The following is a 17,349-nucleotide window of genomic DNA, read 5'->3' on the forward strand; positions in this document are numbered from 1 at the left end:
TAAATTTCATATTAAAAGTTCCTCCGGATTTTTTTCTATGTAGACCATTAGAAAAAGCAAGTTGTTTTTGTTTTGTGTGCGTTTTGTTTTCCAAACAAGGAATCCTTTTCACAAATTAGCCTCTAAAACTGTTGCTTTTTCCTAAACAATATATTGTTAAGTTCTTCCCATGTCGTCAGTCTGCATTTACTCCATTCCTTTGAGAAAACTTTGACTTTCAGCAGCAGTCTCATAGTCCCAGGATTTCCACGCTGGTGCTTTAGCCCAGGGGTTGCGATCCCCAGACGTGCTGTGGCTGAGCCCGAGCTCGGCCGCTCGGAGAACTCAGTGGATTCCGGGCGCCCGCGATTTGTGAGAAACATCGCGCACTCTTGCTGCCTATAGGTGAAAGAGAAAGAGGGACTGCACCGCGGACGGACCCGTCCAGGACGATGGATAGCCAAGCGGATTGATGCGCGCGGGTACCCGTGGCCGTCAAGACAGAACCGGCGCCAGCCTCGAGTGAATATTCCCGGCCTCCTCCGCCAGGGGGCGGCTGACCGCCAAGTCCGCCGTACTGCGCCTGCGCCTGCGCCTTGGGCGCCGTCGCGTCTACTCTACGCATGCGCAGGGCGGCCCTGCGCCCACTGGAGCTAGAAGATGGCGGCTTCCGCGGTTTGCCGGGCGGCCAGCGTTGGGACGCGAGTGCTGCTGCACACCCGCCGCTCGGTGAGGTGGCAACAAGAGCGCAGAGCTATGTGTCGTGGGGCTTCGGGACGCGGACTGGGAGCGGGCTTTTAGCGGCGGCGGGTCGAGAATGAGGAGGTCGCGGGGTCAGGGCCGTGGGAAGGTCATGGCTGAGGGCGGGGACGGGGATGCCACTGCGGGCCTGGGAGCTGAGGAGCGACCCCCCAACCCAGTTCTCTATTCTGGTCGCCTATTTCCAGCGGCAAGCCCTGCTGAGGTCCCCTGCTTTGCGGGGCACCGCCACCTATGCCCAAGCCCTCCAGAGCGTGCCAGAGACGCAGGTCAGCCAGCTGGACAACGGGCTGCGAGTAGCGTCCGAGCAGTCCTCCCAGCCTACCTGCACGGTGAGTAGGGGCCGCGGTCGGGAGGGCGCCTCCATATTGGGCCTGGCGTCTTTTCATAGGTCAGGGTGTGACCTTGGGCACAGGTGCTCTGTGGTTTGGGTCAGACTCCTGCTCAGTCACTGCTGTATTGACTCTCCTCCACAATCCCGGCCCACGTTTTGACTTATCGGGGGCAGTCCTCGCTGTAACCAACACTCATTTAGCTGTGATGCCTGCCAGTCAGCAAGCCAAGTTCTTTTTTCAGCTTTTTCTTACGCAGCCCATGTGCGTAGTGAAGGAAATGGGATTCAGAGACATTAGTGACTGCCAGCCTAGCGGCCAAAGTCAGTATCTTGGCTAGACCGGAACTGTATTGTAGAAGAAATGCACTTGAATATTCCAGTTGAATTGCTGGTTTTTCCTAAAAATACAAACCCTCAAAATTGACTCAAAGGTAGAAATCTTGACTAGATAAACAGAATATTCTCAAGAAGTGATCCTTCTCTGTCTCCTCACCCCAAACTCCAGGGCTAAGTGGTTTTACTGGCAGATTCTTTCAGTTTTCCAGGAACAAATAATGTCCTGTGATATAAGTTGTCACTGAACACAGCAAAAGGTGACAGGCAGCTTCCTTATTCTATGGCACCTGTATAAGCTGACCCACAGCCTGTTAAGAAAGCTTGGTAGAGAATACTGTACTTCATGGACAGTAAGGTGCTATAGATTGTAAGAAATATCCCTGTGCTTTAGTGCCAGAGGAGTGCTGTCTGTTACAATCAAAGGATGTCTTGGATTGTGTAAAATGCATCTTGCTTTCCAATATGTTAGATGAAATAGACGTTCGTGTAAGAATTTATGATGTGTGGCATATACATCAACATCTCTTAGGAAAGTAGATGGGAAAATTTTAAATCAACTATGAACAAATAGTAGTTAAAAGATTAGATCTGTGTTACCATATGGGGTGAGTAGCATGGTGTGTGTTTCATAGCACACCAGGCTATTAAGAAAATTATAAGATTCTCTCATTGGGTGCCAGGGAAACACTTGGCAGTGTTAGGTGTCCAAGGCTGATTAAGAAGTTTTTTTTTGTTCTTATTTTTAAGTGTGAATGAAGGCTGTTTCCTAAACATGATAAAGTGTTCAGTGTCTGAGCAAATAGCCGCCTCCTCTAATGGCAAAAGGACACAATCACCAGAACAAAGGCAGGGTATAATTTTTAGGAAGGAGGAGAAGAAATTGTTGCAAATGATTAGTTGCTTGCCTAGGAGAAACAAAGATCAGTGGAAACGTGAGATTGTGTTTAAGAATTCCCTATGGTGATGGGACAGGCAACCGTGCAGTTAGAAACTTCCCTTTTCCCTGGGAGTCTTGATAACCAGTCAGGAAATAGAGTAGGAAGGAGAGGTGATGCAGTGTGACTAGTCATTCAGCTAATGCCCTGGCCTCCAAGCACAAGGGTCCTGCTGAGAAACTCTTCCCCACCCTGGGGCTTGTGGAGTCACCCACAGGGTGGGCTGTAAGTGGGGGGCTGGGTTGGTTGGTTTGTTACCTTTGTTGGGGGTTTCTTGTCCAGGTCGGGGTGTGGATTGACGCTGGTAGCCGTTACGAGACTGAGAAGAACAACGGGGCAGGCTACTTTGTGGAGCATCTGGCTTTCAAGGTGAGGCTCCTAAAGACCTGAATCTCCCCCAGGGTTAGGGCTTCCTGCTGTCCCTCCTGAAGATGCATGTCAGAAAAGTCAGCCTTCTCAATTATGGGCTTCATTGGGGTTGGGGGTGGGGTGATCTCTGACTGGCTTTTCTGGAAGGAGCCACATGGGTTTGGCCTCTCCTGAGTGAAGCCTAGTTGGTGAGTGCCTGCACAAGGCACCTAGAGCCAAAAAAAAAAAAATAAAACCCTGGGGAGCCACAGGAGCCCTACCCTTCACCAGAGGCCAGGCCCATGTTGTGTGCGTGCATGCATGTAGAATTGTGGATATACACGTGTTTTGTAACAAACACACAGACTTAGTTTGTGTGAAATGCTCTTCATCTTTCGTTTATAGACGTAAATACTGAGGTTTCTTGAGGAAGGGAACAGCCGCTAAGCCAGCTTATGTGGGCATGGAGTAGAGACTGAGTTTCTAAATGAATGAATAAATGGAGAAGATGATACAGAATGGCTGGAGTTGTGGAACAGGAATGGGCAGCTTGCCAGCTCTAGCATTACAGACGTGTGTCGGTCTCAGCATATGAATGTGTGTCATTGGACAGCACCACTGCCACGTATGCACACATACAGGACTAGGGTTGAGTCCCACAGAGGCAGCTAGCACACACATAGTCATATGAATGGCGTGAGGGAGAGTGGTAGTGGTAGCATCACCTGAACGAAGTGTGAACTTACCTGACCGTGACTGTCAGTAAGAGGAAAGGGAGTGCTGGTAAGATCAGGCTGTTATGGGAGCTCTAGATTTCAGGTAACACTTGGTTTGGCCGTGCGCTTCTTTCCTGGCTCCTGGATGTCTCCACTCTGTTGGCCCAGAATGCTGGGGCCTCGATCAGCTCAAGTCCTGTTTAGCACTTGGTGAACACAGACTCTGGGCCCTGTATCCCCAGAGTCTTACTGAAGGAGGTACCTGTGGACCAGTGGTTCTACTGAGACTTTAGCCTTTGAGGATGGGAGTCCTGGGCTCTCACATGGCTCCTGATGGGTCCTGTTGATGTCTGGTTCTAGGGAACAAAGAATCGGCCTGGAAATGCCTTGGAGAAGGAGGTGGAGAGCATGGGGGCCCATCTTAATGCGTACAGCACCCGGGAGCACACAGCTTACTACATTAAGGCACTGTCCAAGGACCTGCCAAAAGGTACGCCTGCAGGGTCGGGCAGGGATGGGGTAGGTCTCCATGGGTGCAGAGGACAGGCACTCTGGAGCCCCGGGGCTGGCTGAGGGACGGGGTTACCCTTAGAGTATGGACTTGCAGCACAGCAACCAGTGGTGTTCAGGCCTGAGGGTTTTGTGTTGTTACTGGTCTCCAGTGGCCCACCTGGTGCCCAGACATGTCTTTCTTTCACGTCCAGCTGTGGAGCTCCTGGCCGACATTGTGCAGAACTGCAGCCTGGAAGACTCCCAGGTTGAGAAGGAGCGTGACGTGATCTTGCAGGAGCTGCAGGAGAATGATGCATCTATGCGGGATGTGGTCTTCGACTACCTGCATGCCACGGCGTTCCAGGGCACACCTCTGGCCCAGACCGTGGAGGGACCCAGTGAGAATGTCAGGTGAGAGTGAGCTGGGCCTGGGGTAGAATTCGTGCCCTCCTTCTGGCCTGGCCAGGCCATGTCCACATGAGTTTGTTGTTGTTCTGCCAGCCTGAGGGAGGGTGTGTCTGGGTATCTTATCCACATGGCATCTTGTCTTCTGATGGGATAAGCCCTCACCATGTCAGCTTACACCCTCCTGAGAGGAGACTGTCCTGTGGTCAGATGTGAGGGAGGCCAGATGAGGGCTGTCCTCTGGGCCCCAGAGTGGCAGGTGGCAGGAATGGGGGAGGGATTGAGTGGTGTGCTAGGGCTTGCTCTCCAGGGAAGCCATCTCTCTCCTTGTCTATCTCCTCAGCCCCATTTTATATGACCCACATCACTCTGGTTTGGGAGCTGTGGTAACCCATAGGCTGTATGTCTTGCAGGAAGCTCTCTCGGGCAGACCTGACTGAGTACCTGGACCGGCATTACAAGGCCCCTCGAATGGTGCTAGCGGCAGCTGGAGGTGAGCGATGGGCTCATGCAAGCCCTGTGGTAACGGGTGGGTAGGCTCCAGCCTTGTCTTCTGGTTCTGACCATAGGGGATCTTCCACTCTGGGGGCCCTGTTCCCACTCTGAACTTGAGGGGAGTGACCTCTTTTGTGCTCTCTGAGGTGGGGTACGATTCTGCTCTGCCACTACCCCTGGGACTGACCACACCGGGATGCTGCTCCTCTCTTGAGTACAGGCCTCAGGCCTTTCTCAGCCCCACCCAATCCTAGGAGACCCAGTTTGCAGGCTGGTGGGAAATTCAAGCCCCCAGGCTTGTTCCTCTTTGCCTTGCCAGTGGGAAACCGGACACTGGGTGACAGATGGGAAGGACCTTGAAAGGAAGACACAGAGTGGTAGGGGGATTTTAATGGGGGACTCGGAGTTGGAGGTTAAGGAGGTGCTTTTGAAGCATGTGTCATTTGAACAGAGGCCTAAAGCACAATGGGGTTTAGTCAGGGTTGGGGGTGCCCTGAGCACAGGGGAAGAGCAGTGTCATGGCCTATGGGTGTTTCGAGGCTTGCTCTCCTGCCAGAGCGGAAACAAGCAGACCCCGGGAAGGGTTGGGCAGGCACCTGGTGGAAGATGGCAGGAGCAGGGGAGGGAAGCAGATGAACTCAGGATGGTTTTGCAGATGGAAACTTCACGGAGGTCTGGACGTGGCGGGCAAGAGACGGGAGCAGGGTCGATACCTCCCCAGCTTAGGTCGCAGCAGCTTGCTGGATGAAAAAGAGTGATAGGAAGAGCACAATTGGTGGCTCTGGGGCCAGTGGACCTGGGGACCAAGAGCATTTGGAGCTCCTGACATGTCAGACTTTGTGGAGTCCAGCAGGATCTGAGGTCAGGGAAGGAAAGAACAAAAGGCAGAGGCACCTGGCCTGCGGTCCCTGGGGAAGGCTGCTGACTGCTGCAGTGCCTGCCGTCCAGGTGCTGGGGCAGCAGAGGCCACCTCCTGCAGAGGTGAGGTCAGGGAGGGGTCCTGAAACACGGGTTCATAAGGCTACTGGGAAGTGTCCCCGACTCTAGGGGACCCCAGAGCTAGTCGTGGCCCTGCGGAGCACCTCTTTGTGCCCTCTTACCTGCCACCCTCCACAGGGGCAGCAGCCAGGATGTGCTTGAGGAAGGGCTAGAGGGACAAGGCAGGGCAGGTCCCTTACGCTCAGGGAGCACCAGTCTTGTCTGTGATGCTGGTGAGAATGCATCACCTGGGAACCTGTTTTTAAGCTCCGCACACTGCTGCTGCTTCCCTGTGACTGAGGTCATGGCAGCTGTTTGACCCTGAGGTGCCTGCCATGTCATGAGACAGCGTGTGTCTGTGAAGGGTCCTCTTTCCTCACCTTATCCTGATGTCACATCTTTCTTTGCTGTCTGCTGCTGAGACAGGATACGAGGTCCTCCCCTTGTGCGATTCCCGTGGTTCCCCCGACCCTGTGCCGTGGGCCCTGGCTGGCCGGTAACACTGCTGTCTGTCTGCAGGGGTGGAGCACCGGCAGCTGCTGGACCTCGCCCAGAAGCACTTGAGCAGCCTGTCTGGGACATACACAGAGGACGCCGTGCCTACTCTCGCTCCATGCCGCTTCACTGGCAGTGAGGTGGGCTGCCTGGCGGGTGGGAGTGGTACTCTCAGCCTGGGCCTCGGGGCGGGGGAACTCTCGCATGCATGGCCATCTCCACAACCTCGGAGTTGCCTCGGGAGTTGGGAAGGAGTCCTGTGGCCACTGCCTCATGGGCACATATGTTCACACTTGCATGTGCACTCTCCACCCACACTTGGCACCTTTGCTGGTTACTTGGAAAGTTTGGCTGTCCCTCAGCCTTTCCATGTCCTGTTTCAGATCCGCCACCGTGATGATGCCCTGCCTTTGGCCCATGTGGCCGTTGCAGTGGAGGGGCCTGGCTGGACCAACCCGGACAACGTGGCCCTCCAGGTGGCCAATGCCATCATCGGCCATTACGACTGCACTTATGGCGGCAGTACGGTGAGTGCCACGAGTGGGCATGGGACGGGCCTTGCCTTCAGGGAAGAGAGGGAGCTGGGCTGTGGGCACTTGTACTGTGGGGCTCAGGGTGTGGGCCACAGAGTAGAGGTGGGTGCTGACCACCTTTGCTCCTGGCAGCACCTGTCCAGCCCACTGGCTGCAGTTGTCGCGACCAATAAGCTATGCCAGAGTTTCCAGACTTTCAACATTTGCTACGCAGAGACTGGGCTGCTGGGCGCACATTTTGTCTGTGACCACATGAGCATCGATGACATGGTATTCTTCCTGCAGGGCCAGTGGTGAGTGGTAGCCTGGCATTGCAGGTTGGGGATAGGGGCCTTTGAGCAGGACAGTGGAGGCTCAGAGGCAGCACTGCCTCAGAACGATCCCACCCTACCCCTGCTGTAGGATGCGCCTGTGCACCAGTGCCACAGAGAGTGAGGTGGTCCGAGGCAAAAACATCCTCAGAAATGCCCTGGTATCTCATCTGGATGGTGAGTCCTCCAGCCCTGTGGCAAGGGGTGGAGTGCATCCTGGCAGTGACAGTCCCAATGTGGCCACCATTCCTAACCAACACTGGAAGGGAAAACTTTGAAGGTCATGCCATATCCCACCACTCACCCTCCCTCAGGGGCTTAGGGCTTCAGGTGCAGGTGTGGGTGGCCAGATCAACAGCCCACTGGTACAATGACCGGTTGTTGTACAAGTGAGTGTTGTGATCTAGGATCAGACCAAGGTTCAGGCTATCCTGAAACTGAAGGTTCTTTGTGTACCTGTGGTCCAGGACTGGACCGTGTGGACCCATAAGCTTCCCTGCCCCGCCCTGCAGGTACCACTCCTGTGTGTGAAGACATTGGACGGAGTCTCCTGACGTACGGCCGTCGCATCCCTCTGGCTGAGTGGGAAAGCCGGATTGCGGTAACGCAGGCCCCGGGAGAGGTTCTGGAGTCTCGATCTGGCAGACTCCCAGAGGACGGGAAGTTGTGGCAGTGCAGACTGCTGCTATAGGCACTCCTGGCGTCCTAGGCAGTGTTGCTACCAGGGTGACGTAATTGGAGGGTAGGGCAGAGGCACTGATGGCTATGGAGGTGGGTGAGGCCCATGGAGGTCTACGTAGTAGGGAGAGCCCTTCTGCTTTCTCTTTTTGGGTGAGGGGTACTTGTGTAAGACCTCAGCTGGCTGGGTACTGTTGACTGGCTGAAGTGGTCCCAGGTGCCTATCACTCAGTGTGACCTCTGCTTCATCCTGCAGGAGGTGAATGCCAGTGTGGTGCGTGAGGTCTGCTCTAAGTACTTCTATGACCAGTGTCCAGCAGTGGCTGGATTGGGTAAGTAGCTTAGAAGGTCTGCTCTTTGTCCTCATTCCATTGTCATGGCCTCCCCTCTGCCTCTGCTGCCCTACCCTCCAGCTTACCCTGGGAGCAGCAGGTTGAGGCCCCCAGGAGGCTCTGCCCAATAGCTTGGCTGCCTGGGAGTACTTGCTCAGAAAACCTGTCCCAGCAGCTCCCTGACTCCCTGCCAAGGTGCCTCCATCAATACCCTACACCCGCCAGGTAACGGACACCCCTGCGTGTGGGGTGGGGCTCCAAAGGTCAGAGCATGAAGGGACAGGCTCAGCACCCCCTGGAGGAATGTTCTCTTCCTTCTCTCCACTCAAAGCCTGTCTTGTGCTGCTCTGGGCAGCTCTGAATGGGGTGCGGCGCAGGGCCAGGTGTCCCTGTATAAGCCGGGTACCCCACCCTGACGCCCCACCCTATCCCCACAGGCCCCATTGAGCAGCTTCCAGACTATAACCGGATCCGTAGCGGCATGTTCTGGCTGCGCTTCTAGGCAGGAGGCCTGTGCAGGCAAGAGGGCGGGGCCAGGGTTCGCGGTTCCCCCTCCCCACAACAAACATACCACCTCGGCTCTCCAGACCTGTGCTGCGGATTACCACCAATAAAGTCCTGTGTTGAGAACTGCGTTATCCCTCTCTTGGCGTTGGTATAGAGTCCACTGGACACTGGATAGGGGAGCAGGGACTTCTCCCCGTTCTGTGTCTCCTGGATCCTTCCGCCTTCCCACAGGCTGATGTGTCCTCAGCCAGGGGCAAGAGTGGGGGCTGCTGCATGGAGGCCGGAAGCCTTTGATGCCTGCAGGGAGCTGAGGCCAGCTGTTTCCACTTAGCCACGTGGCGGATGCTCCTAGCCAGTCTGTCCCAAGAGTGGGGTGTGGGAGTCCATGAGAACTGCATGGGACCTTTGCCCTGGTATAGGTCCCAGCCTGGGAACTCAGGGGGTTCAGGTAGGAAGCCCCCTTGCTGTGGGTCCTGTGCAGTCACCCTCTGGTGGTCTCTGGTCCCCCAGGTGGACCAGGAGAGGCCAAGGACTGTCCCTGAGGAAGACTCCTTCATATATTTACTCTGGATTCTGGGAGGATAGCCTGGGGCATAGTGTTCCCATTTGGTTTTTAACTGCTGCCTAGACAGGCAAGGCAAGAATCCTTTGCCTCGATTTGCCGCTGACTCAGGCTCCAAGAATATCTCTGAGCTCAGTGGGGCCTGAGCCCCCTTCCTTGACTAAGTCTGTCCCAGACAAGTCCTGAGCTGCTGGCCCATCTCCCTGAGGCAGCCAGGACCTGGTGGAGCTCTCAGCTGTCTAGTGCCACCTTTGGGTTCTGGTCCCCAAGGCAGATGGGCAGGTAGGCCCCTCTTCCTGCACCCCTCAACCCTTCCACAGCCCCTGGGAAGCCCGGGGGGATTGGAAGTCTGGGGCCCGATTCGCCTAACATGAAGGTGCTATTGACGGTCATGAACAGGGTTCTGGGATAAGGTTTGTTGGGAAGAGGGCTACCCAGAAGTCCCTTAGCATCCCAGCCTTGCAGTAGCCAAAACAACCTTTGATTCACTCCCACCCCACTCCAGTGCTTTTCCTTCACCCGTTTGTTGCCGCAGGTTGTCAATTAGGAAATAACCGTTGAGTGCTTTCTAAAGAACCCAGGGCTCGGGGACTTAGGTCATCTGCCTACTTTATGACCAGCTGGAGAGAAGCTGCTGGACAGTGCAGAACCCTGACTGGCCCACCCCTGGGTGCTTGTAGACATAGTACATGCAGGCTGAGGGAACAGCAAAGTGCCAAGCCTGTTGTCCCAAGTTCAAGTTTGAGCTGGAGGACAGGGCTTGATTTTTCTGTTAAGCCCAGGACTGACCCTCAAAGGCTACAGGTGTGCTGGATACAGAGCACTTGAACTCTTGGGGGTGATCTGCTCCTAATAGACCTTGCATACCTAGACCAAGAATTTGATCTTTACTCTGGAAGCATGTTGGGGTAGGTGCACTAGAGATTACTGGGAAGAGAAGTGATTTGGTAAGCTGAGATTTAGCATGGGAACTCGGTGTGTATTTCTGTGATGTCCCAGTGAGCTGTGCTGTAGCAGGGTAGTTGTCAAGGCTGTAGGAAGAGCTGGAGTAGGCTTCAAGGGACCCAAGCAAGACCGCATCCCCAGCAGGACTAGGGTTCCATGGGGCAGGGTGGGTAGGTTGGAGGATGAAGACTTGCCCAGCTTTGGCCACAGTTCTGAGAAATTTGGAGATGTCTGGGACAGTGGGATGTGTGGGTCTGGAATCCCCAAAAGAGACCCCAGTTGGTGACACATGGTGCTATCTGGCAGAGGGAGTGACTGAAGCCAGAAAATTGTGCAGGGGAGTGTGGGAGGGAGAAAGACTAAAAGCTCAGGGCCCCACTGCCCTAATGGAGGGAGCTGGTTTCTGAGGCTGAGTCCTAGGCTGTGTGCCTGCCAGGAGGCTGTGATTGGGAGCCTCAGAGGACCACGGCCCTGCTTGTGAGCCTCCCGGGAGCTCCAGACATGCAGTCAACCCTGCTTCTACCTCCAGTAGCCTCTCCTAGTACTCTTCGAGTGACCCCCCCCCCCAAGGCAGGCAGCCCTTCCTTTCTTTCTGGGGCCCCTCGTGGCTCTGGTGAAGTTTGCCTGAACACCTCAGCTGGCCTCCAGTCTCCCCTAAAGACTGAACCCGAATGTGTGTGTGTGTGTCCACGCTGCATATGCTAGCTCTCAGGCTGCCTCTGTTATGAGGGCTCGTCTGGTCTCTGCAGCCCTCACCTGCAGGACACCTTCAAGGGGTGAGGGATTCCTGGAACATGCCTGAGGAGCCCTTGACCTTGGACAAAGGTTCTGGGCCCTGTGGATCACAGTGCTGTATCCCATGATAACCTGGGGCTGTTCCTGTGGCTCCAGCCTTCTGGATAACGACAAAGAAGGAAGCATGGATGGTCATCACTGACCCCAACTCTGGCCATAAGTCGGAGATCTCAGTCCCTGGAGGCGTCTAGGGGAGACAAGTTTAACAAATACCATCCCCATTTCTCCCTCATTAGCCTGTGGGGCCCCAGAGGAAGCAGAGGGGTTAGGCATGTTGGAAGGGGCCTGGTGGCAGTGGTGAAGGTAGATGTATTTATTCTCCGGGCTTCCCAGAGTTACCCAGGAGTGGCAGAAAGAAGGAATGGGCGCCATGCTCTTGGGAGTGTCTCTGTGCTTTTGTATCAACCCCTATAATGAACGCATATGTGTATACAAAGACTGACTTACTCAGGATAGTGTCCCTGGCCTGGGGATTTGTTGAGGGGACTGTCCGTAATCAGAAGCAAGCTGAGGGAGACAGGTGTGAAGTCAGGCTGGTTAAAGGTTATGAAGGTGGAAGCTCAGGTGGACTGTGAGGGCAGCTAGGAGGGAAGGGAAGGGCTCAGGATGAAGATGATAGGTGGAAGGGGGTCTTTAAGAAGAGTAGGTTGAAGGAGGAGACTGGAGGGCCAGAATGAGGATGTGTAGGTAGGGGGGCCTGGCTGGAGCAAGACAGGCTCACCCATGGGGGTGCAGACAGGAAGGGGTGGATTCCTGAGAGATGAGCTGTCACTGTGGGTGGTCTACTCTCCACACGTGGATAACCCCTCCCTGCAGGCACAGCTGGATGGCATCCGCCTGGAGCTGATTCAGGGCAGAGTAGGGGGTGCCGGACACTGAGATGGACAAGTATGCATAAGCATGACACAGATTCTCTCCTCCTGGCTTCCTCTTCCAGAGTGGGAATGGGCATTACTTGGATGCAGCCCAGTGGTGCCTTGCTCTCCCTGGATGAGCCCAGAGCCCCTCATTTGCTGGGGACTGTTAGGCCCATTGAGGGGACTGGGATGAGACACAGGAGAACCAACAGACAGGGATGGCTGAATCACAGGAGAGGCCCGGCGGGACTTATGGCCTGAGGGCTTGTCTGGGCACAGAGTGGTGGGGGTGTTGGGGGGGGGGTGAGTCATCTCCAGCTGCAGCTTTCCCCCACTGACATCGTGCTACATCTTTGATCCCCTGGAACCTATCCAAAGTCTAGTCCCCAGCAGTCACTCCTAGTCTATGACCTACAGCAACTAAGTTCTCTGACCCTAGAAGGGGTTGGAAAAGGGCTCTCATCATCTATCTGTAGAGAACCTTCCTGGGGAATCCCAGAAACCACAGGAGTTGGGGATGCTTTACACTTAAGTAGAATCAAATCATCTGTCCCTGGGAGGGGTGGCAGGGGCGGCAACCTTTGGGACGGGGTGAGGGGTGGGGGCGGGCCGCCTGGGTCCCCGCCCGCTGCTCCGCCCCCACGGGATCAGGGACTTTTCTCTGCTGTGGCGGCGGGACTAGGCAGCGGGAGCCAGCGGATCAGCAGGCAAGACCGAGACTGGGGGGTTGGGAGAGCACTGGGCTTGACCCCACCAAGTCTGAGGGAGAGGCGGGAGTCCTGGCTGACTGTTTCCCTCACCTAGGATGAGGCTGCGGCTCCTGGTGGCCGCGCTCTGCGCTGGAATCTTGGCAAGGGCGCCCCGAGTGCGGGCCCAGCACCGAGAGAGAGGTGAGCACGGCAGGGAAGGACCTCATCCAAGGCACTGCCCCCTGTCACCCGCAGCTCTATTCCCCCTTCATCCTGGATCCTGCTCCCCACCCCTTTGCGACCCTGTGTGTGTTTCTCCTGACTCTCCTGGGACTCCCTAAACCCTCCGAGACCCATGCTGCATCTCCCAAACTGTATCCAGTTATGCGTGAGTCCCCTACCCTATGTCACTCCACGCTGTACCCTGAGGCCAGCCTCAGTCCCAGATCCCCAGACCCACACCCACACCGCGACTCTCCCTCCCCACCAGTCCTCTGCTCCGCGGGAGAGTTGGCTCTGAGCTCCACCTCAGCTCCCTCCAGGGCTCTCAGGCCCAAGCCAGCCTGGGCTGTTTTGCACAGCAGATGAAGCCTACTCCCCTCTCCCCAGCCCCAGGGGACCACAGTGAGGGGAGTGGGTGAGTGGGCTCCAAGAAGAAATCGTGATTGCTTTTCCCTGCCCCAGTGACCTGCACGCGCCTTTATGCTGCTGACATCGTGTTCCTACTCGATGGCTCCTCATCCATCGGTCGCAGCAACTTCCGTGAAGTGCGCGCTTTCCTTGAGGGGCTGGTGCTGCCCTTCTCTGGGGCAGCCGGTGCACAGGGTGTCCGCTTTGCTGCCGTGCAGTACAGCGATGACCCACGGTGAGTGGATTCCCAGAGCTAGGGAGCCAGAGATCTCACCAGGACCCCTCCTTCAGACAGAAGCAGAGTCCAAAAACCCCTAGTCTATCTGGGGAACCCAGAGGCCCACCCCCACCCACTCCAGGCAGGACCTCCTCTTAAGACAGAAGCAAGAATCTCCTAGGTAGAGCCCTCATATCTGAGACCTCTTTAGACTAGTGCTGTGCCAAAGATGGGGGCTATGTTTTCTGATCTGGAGATGGAGAGGCTACTGGGGAGCCCAGGGGCTTCAGATGCTCTGTTTCTGCAGGACTCTCCATGTTTTAGCCTCCTGATCCCTTCAGCCTCTCACTTAGCAGAGGGCCTCCCTGTCTGGCCAGTGTCCACCTCCCTACAATGGGACCCTTTCTCCTACCATTATTTAATTAACCAGACATCCTGGGCCCTGAGCCTGGGAGCCTCAAGGGCTCCAGGCCTGCCCAGGCCCAGCCACAGGCAGGACACAGAGGGGCACCTAGGGAGTCTGTTAACTGGGGGGCTTCAGAGGTGGAGGACAGGAATCACAGAACCAAGAGGACCTTCAAGAGGGCCTGATACAACCCTCACCCCAGAGGCCTCCTAGAGGCCAGGACCAGAAAAGGTCCTTGTCCCTAGCCTGTTGCCACCCCTCTCCCCACAGGACAGAGTTTGGCTTGGATGCGCTTGGCTCAGGAAGTGATGTGATCCGTGCCATCCATGAGCTCAGCTACAAGGGAGGCAACACACGCACAGGGGCTGCGATTCTCCACGTGGCTGACCATGTCTTCCAGCCCCAGCTGGCTCGACCTGGTGTCCCCAAGGTGATCTCTCACCCTACCATGCCTCCCAAGGTGATCCCCAAGTTGTGTCTGAGGCAGCCCTGAATTGAATCTGCACCTGCTCCAGGTCTGCATCCTCATCACAGATGGGAAGTCCCAGGACCTGGTGGACCCTGCTGCCCAGAGGCTGAAGGGGCAGGGGATCAAGCTGTTTGCTGTGGGTGAGTACCAAGCTGAAGTGACAGGTCGGTTGGGGCAGGGACCCATCAGAAGGCATGTGGGCAACTGAGTCCTGACTGGGCATCACCTCAGGGATCAAGAATGCTGACCCCGAGGAGCTGAAGCGAGTCGCCTCACAGCCGACCAGCGATTTCTTCTTCTTCGTCAACGATTTCAGCATCCTGAGGACGCTATTGCCTCTCGTTTCTCGGAGGGTGTGCACAACTGCTGGTGGTGTGCCTGTGACCCTGCCCCGTGAGTTCCTGCCCACCCTGTGTGCCCTGGCCTAGACCTTGACCTAAACCCCAACCTGGGAGTGCTGATTCCATCCCATGTACTCCTGATACCAAGCCAGAGGCGCTCTCCTCTGACCCTGCCCTGGAAGTGCTGACCTGACCTCGTGCTCCTCACCCTTGACCCCTAAAGCTGCACCATAAGTGCTGATCCCTGGTCCTCTTGCCTGACTGACTGATTGACTCCTTTCCCAGCCGAAGTCTTGACCTCAGGTCCACGAGACCTGGTGCTGTCTGAGCCAGGCAGTCAGTCCTTGAGAGTACAGTGGACAGCGGCTAGTGGCCCTGTGACCGGCTACAAGGTCCAGTATGCGCCTTTGACAGGGCTGGGACAGCCAGTGTCAAGTGAGCGGCGGGAGGTAAGGCTGTCAGGAGTGGTAGGTGGAGGACTGGGGACTTAGCTGGACAAAGGGAAGTGACCTCTGATCCTGGGCAGGTGAGCGTCTCAGCTGGTGAGACCAACGTGCGGCTGCAGGGTCTCCGGCCCCTGACTGAGTACCAAGTGACTGTGGTTGCCCTCTACGCCAACAGCATCGGGGAGGCCGTGAGCGGGACAGCTCGGACCAGTGAGCAGTTCTGCTAACCTCTGACCCCACTCACCTAACCACCCATCCCAGTAACCCCTCCCCACTCTGGGCTCACTAATCCCTGATGGGACCTTCCCCTAGCTGCCCTGGAGGGGCCGGAGTTGACCATCCAGAACACCACAGCCCACAGCCTCTTGGTGACCTGGCGGACTGTGCCAGGTGCCACTGGCTACCGTGTGACATGGCGGGTCCTCAGTGGTGAGTGAGAGATGTGGGCTGAAGGGAGTCCCTGTACTGCAGACAGGATTGTAGGCTCCTGAGTTTACAAAACCCACTAATCCTTCTGTGCCCACCCCTTGTGCAGGTGGGGCCACGCAGCAGCAGGAGCTGGGCCCTGGGCAGGGGTCAGTGTTGCTGCGTGACCTGGAGCCTGGCACAGACTATGAGGTGACTGTGAGTGCCCTGCTTGGCCGTAGCATGGGGCCTGCCACCTCCTTGACTGCCCGCACTGGTAAGAGGACTGGGTGCTTTCTTCAGGCTGGGTGGGCAGGCAGGCAGGGCATAGAGGCCACTGAAGTCCCCTGTGCCCTGGGTAGACACTTCCGTTGAGCAGACCCTGCGTGCAGTCATCCTGGGCCCCACATCCATCCTTCTTTCCTGGAACTTGGTGCCTGAGGCCCGTGGCTACCGGCTGGAGTGGCGACGTGAGAGTGGTCAGTGCAGGAGGGAGGGGTGGCCAGGCAGGGTTGGGGCCTGGCCTCAGCTGACCTGACCCTATCATCTCGTAGGCTTGGAGGTACCACAGAAGGTGGTACTGCCCTCTGATGTGACCCGCTACCAGTTGGATGGGCTGCAGCCAGGCACTGAGTATCGCCTCACTCTCTACACGCTGCTGGAGGGCCGTGAGGTGGCCACGCCTGCAACCGTGGTCCCCACTGGTGAGGGCTTTGGGGGCCCAGCCAAGTGAGAGGGGAAGGTACAGGGACCCCAGACTACCTCTCATGCTGTGCTCTCCAACAGGGTCAGAGATGCCTGTGGGCCCAGTGATGGACCTCCAGGCGACTGAGCTGCCTGGGCAGCGGATGCGAGTATCCTGGAGCCCAGTTCCCAGTGCCACCGAGTACCGCATCACTGTGCGCAGCACCCAGGGTGAGGTGGACACAGCATGCACCCATACACACACTAAAGTTCTGGCCCTCGGGGACTGACTGCACCCTCAACCCACCTCTTTTCACTCCTGGGTCTCTACAGCCTCCTCCTGTGTCCTTGTCCATTTGCCTGCCAAGATGGCGCTGAGTCCAGACCTGTCACGCTGTCTGCCTGCCCTGTCCTTGCCTGAATCTATCTCCATGGAAAGCAGTCCCTTTCCATGGCTTTCATCCTTCTCTGTAATCATAAGGTCAATCCCTGCCCTTCTATTACTCTAGCCCTGACTACTGTCCACCCTGACCTCTCATCCCATGTCCTCATCCATTATTGATCCGGCACCCCACATCAGTGTCTATTGATGACCTGTCCACTGACTTCTCTCATCCTACATCTGTATCCCTGTCCACTGACCCCTATTGTTGTGTGTCCCCGTTCATCACTGGCCCCGTTAGCCTGTGTCGCTGTCCATCACTGACTCCTTTTTTCCCATGTCCTCCTCTCTCACCCTTTCCATCTCATGTCCCATCCCTCACTGACTCTTTTCACTTTGTATCTTTGTCTATCACTGGCCTCCTCCTCCCACATCCCTGTCTCTTACTGATCCCTGCCCACCTACCCTCCCTTCTCCATTAGGGGTTGAGCGGACCCTGGTGCTTCCTGGGAGTCAGACAGCCTTTGACTTGGATGACGTCCGGGCTGGGCTGAGCTATATGGTGCGGGTGTTGGCTCGAGTGGGCACCCGTGAAGGTGCTGCCAGCGTCCTCACTGTCCACCGAGGTGAGCACTGCAGAAGAGTAGGGGATTGCTGTCTGACTCACTCTGGCTCTGGTTTTGATCCCTGACCTCTGTCTTTAACCCCCAGAACCAGAAACCCCACTTGCCATCCCAGGGCTTCGGGTTGTGGCATCAGATGCAACACGAGTGAGGGTGGCCTGGGGACCTGTTCCTGGAGCCAGTGGGTTTCGGATTAGCTGGAGAACAGACAATGGTCAGTGTGGGGTGTATGGGAAGGTTACTGAGGGGAACCATCAGGGTGTGC

At 56.3% G+C, this 17,349-nt stretch overlaps 2 protein-coding genes across 2 annotated transcripts in view; both read left to right on the forward strand.

The window, feature by feature from the left end:
- The first annotated feature begins 572 nt into the window (after window positions 1-572).
- LOC105087919 (cytochrome b-c1 complex subunit 1, mitochondrial) lies at window positions 573-8,756 on the forward strand. Its single transcript, XM_010978703.3, has 13 exons — window positions 573-708; window positions 927-1,070; window positions 2,626-2,712; window positions 3,768-3,897; window positions 4,112-4,310; window positions 4,718-4,797; window positions 6,297-6,412; window positions 6,656-6,799; window positions 6,938-7,098; window positions 7,208-7,293; window positions 7,629-7,717; window positions 8,051-8,126; window positions 8,564-8,756. The coding sequence occupies exons 1-13, from the start codon at window positions 640-642 to the stop codon at window positions 8,626-8,628; spliced, it is 1,446 nt and encodes a 481-aa protein (XP_010977005.1). The 5' UTR covers window positions 573-639; the 3' UTR covers window positions 8,629-8,756.
- A 3,706-nt stretch (window positions 8,757-12,462) lies between these two features.
- Window positions 12,463-17,349, forward strand: part of COL7A1 (collagen type VII alpha 1 chain) — a 29,943-nt gene continuing 25,056 nt past the window's right edge. The window contains exons 1-14 of the mRNA XM_064496557.1: window positions 12,463-12,682; window positions 13,166-13,346; window positions 14,005-14,164; window positions 14,250-14,343; window positions 14,435-14,596; window positions 14,830-14,993; window positions 15,071-15,200; window positions 15,303-15,419; window positions 15,526-15,672; window positions 15,758-15,874; window positions 15,950-16,099; window positions 16,182-16,310; window positions 16,944-17,087; window positions 17,173-17,298. Of these exons, the coding sequence (XP_064352627.1) occupies window positions 12,598-12,682; window positions 13,166-13,346; window positions 14,005-14,164; window positions 14,250-14,343; window positions 14,435-14,596; window positions 14,830-14,993; window positions 15,071-15,200; window positions 15,303-15,419; window positions 15,526-15,672; window positions 15,758-15,874; window positions 15,950-16,099; window positions 16,182-16,310; window positions 16,944-17,087; window positions 17,173-17,298 (1,906 nt within the window). The 5' untranslated portion in view covers window positions 12,463-12,597. The remainder of the gene's footprint in view (window positions 12,683-13,165; window positions 13,347-14,004; window positions 14,165-14,249; window positions 14,344-14,434; window positions 14,597-14,829; window positions 14,994-15,070; window positions 15,201-15,302; window positions 15,420-15,525; window positions 15,673-15,757; window positions 15,875-15,949; window positions 16,100-16,181; window positions 16,311-16,943; window positions 17,088-17,172; window positions 17,299-17,349) is intronic.

The sequence above is a fragment of the Camelus dromedarius genome, chromosome 17 (assembly GCF_036321535.1).
Source record: "Camelus dromedarius isolate mCamDro1 chromosome 17, mCamDro1.pat, whole genome shotgun sequence".
In the NCBI taxonomy this organism is placed as follows: domain Eukaryota; kingdom Metazoa; phylum Chordata; class Mammalia; order Artiodactyla; family Camelidae; genus Camelus; species Camelus dromedarius.

What these genes read in the sequence shown, in the direction of transcription:
- LOC105087919 (XM_010978703.3), top strand. Translation starts at nt 640, where the DNA reads ATGGCGGCTTCCGCGGTTTGCCGGGCGGCCAGCGTTGGGACGCGAGTG. An exon ending in GGACCCAGTGAGAATGTCAG is followed by an intron (nt 4,311 to 4,717) that starts GTGAGAGTGAGC and finishes TATGTCTTGCAG; the next exon opens with GAAGCTCTCTCGGGCAGACC. An exon ending in GCACTTATGGCGGCAGTACG is followed by an intron (nt 6,800 to 6,937) that starts GTGAGTGCCACG and finishes TGCTCCTGGCAG; the next exon opens with CACCTGTCCAGCCCACTGGC.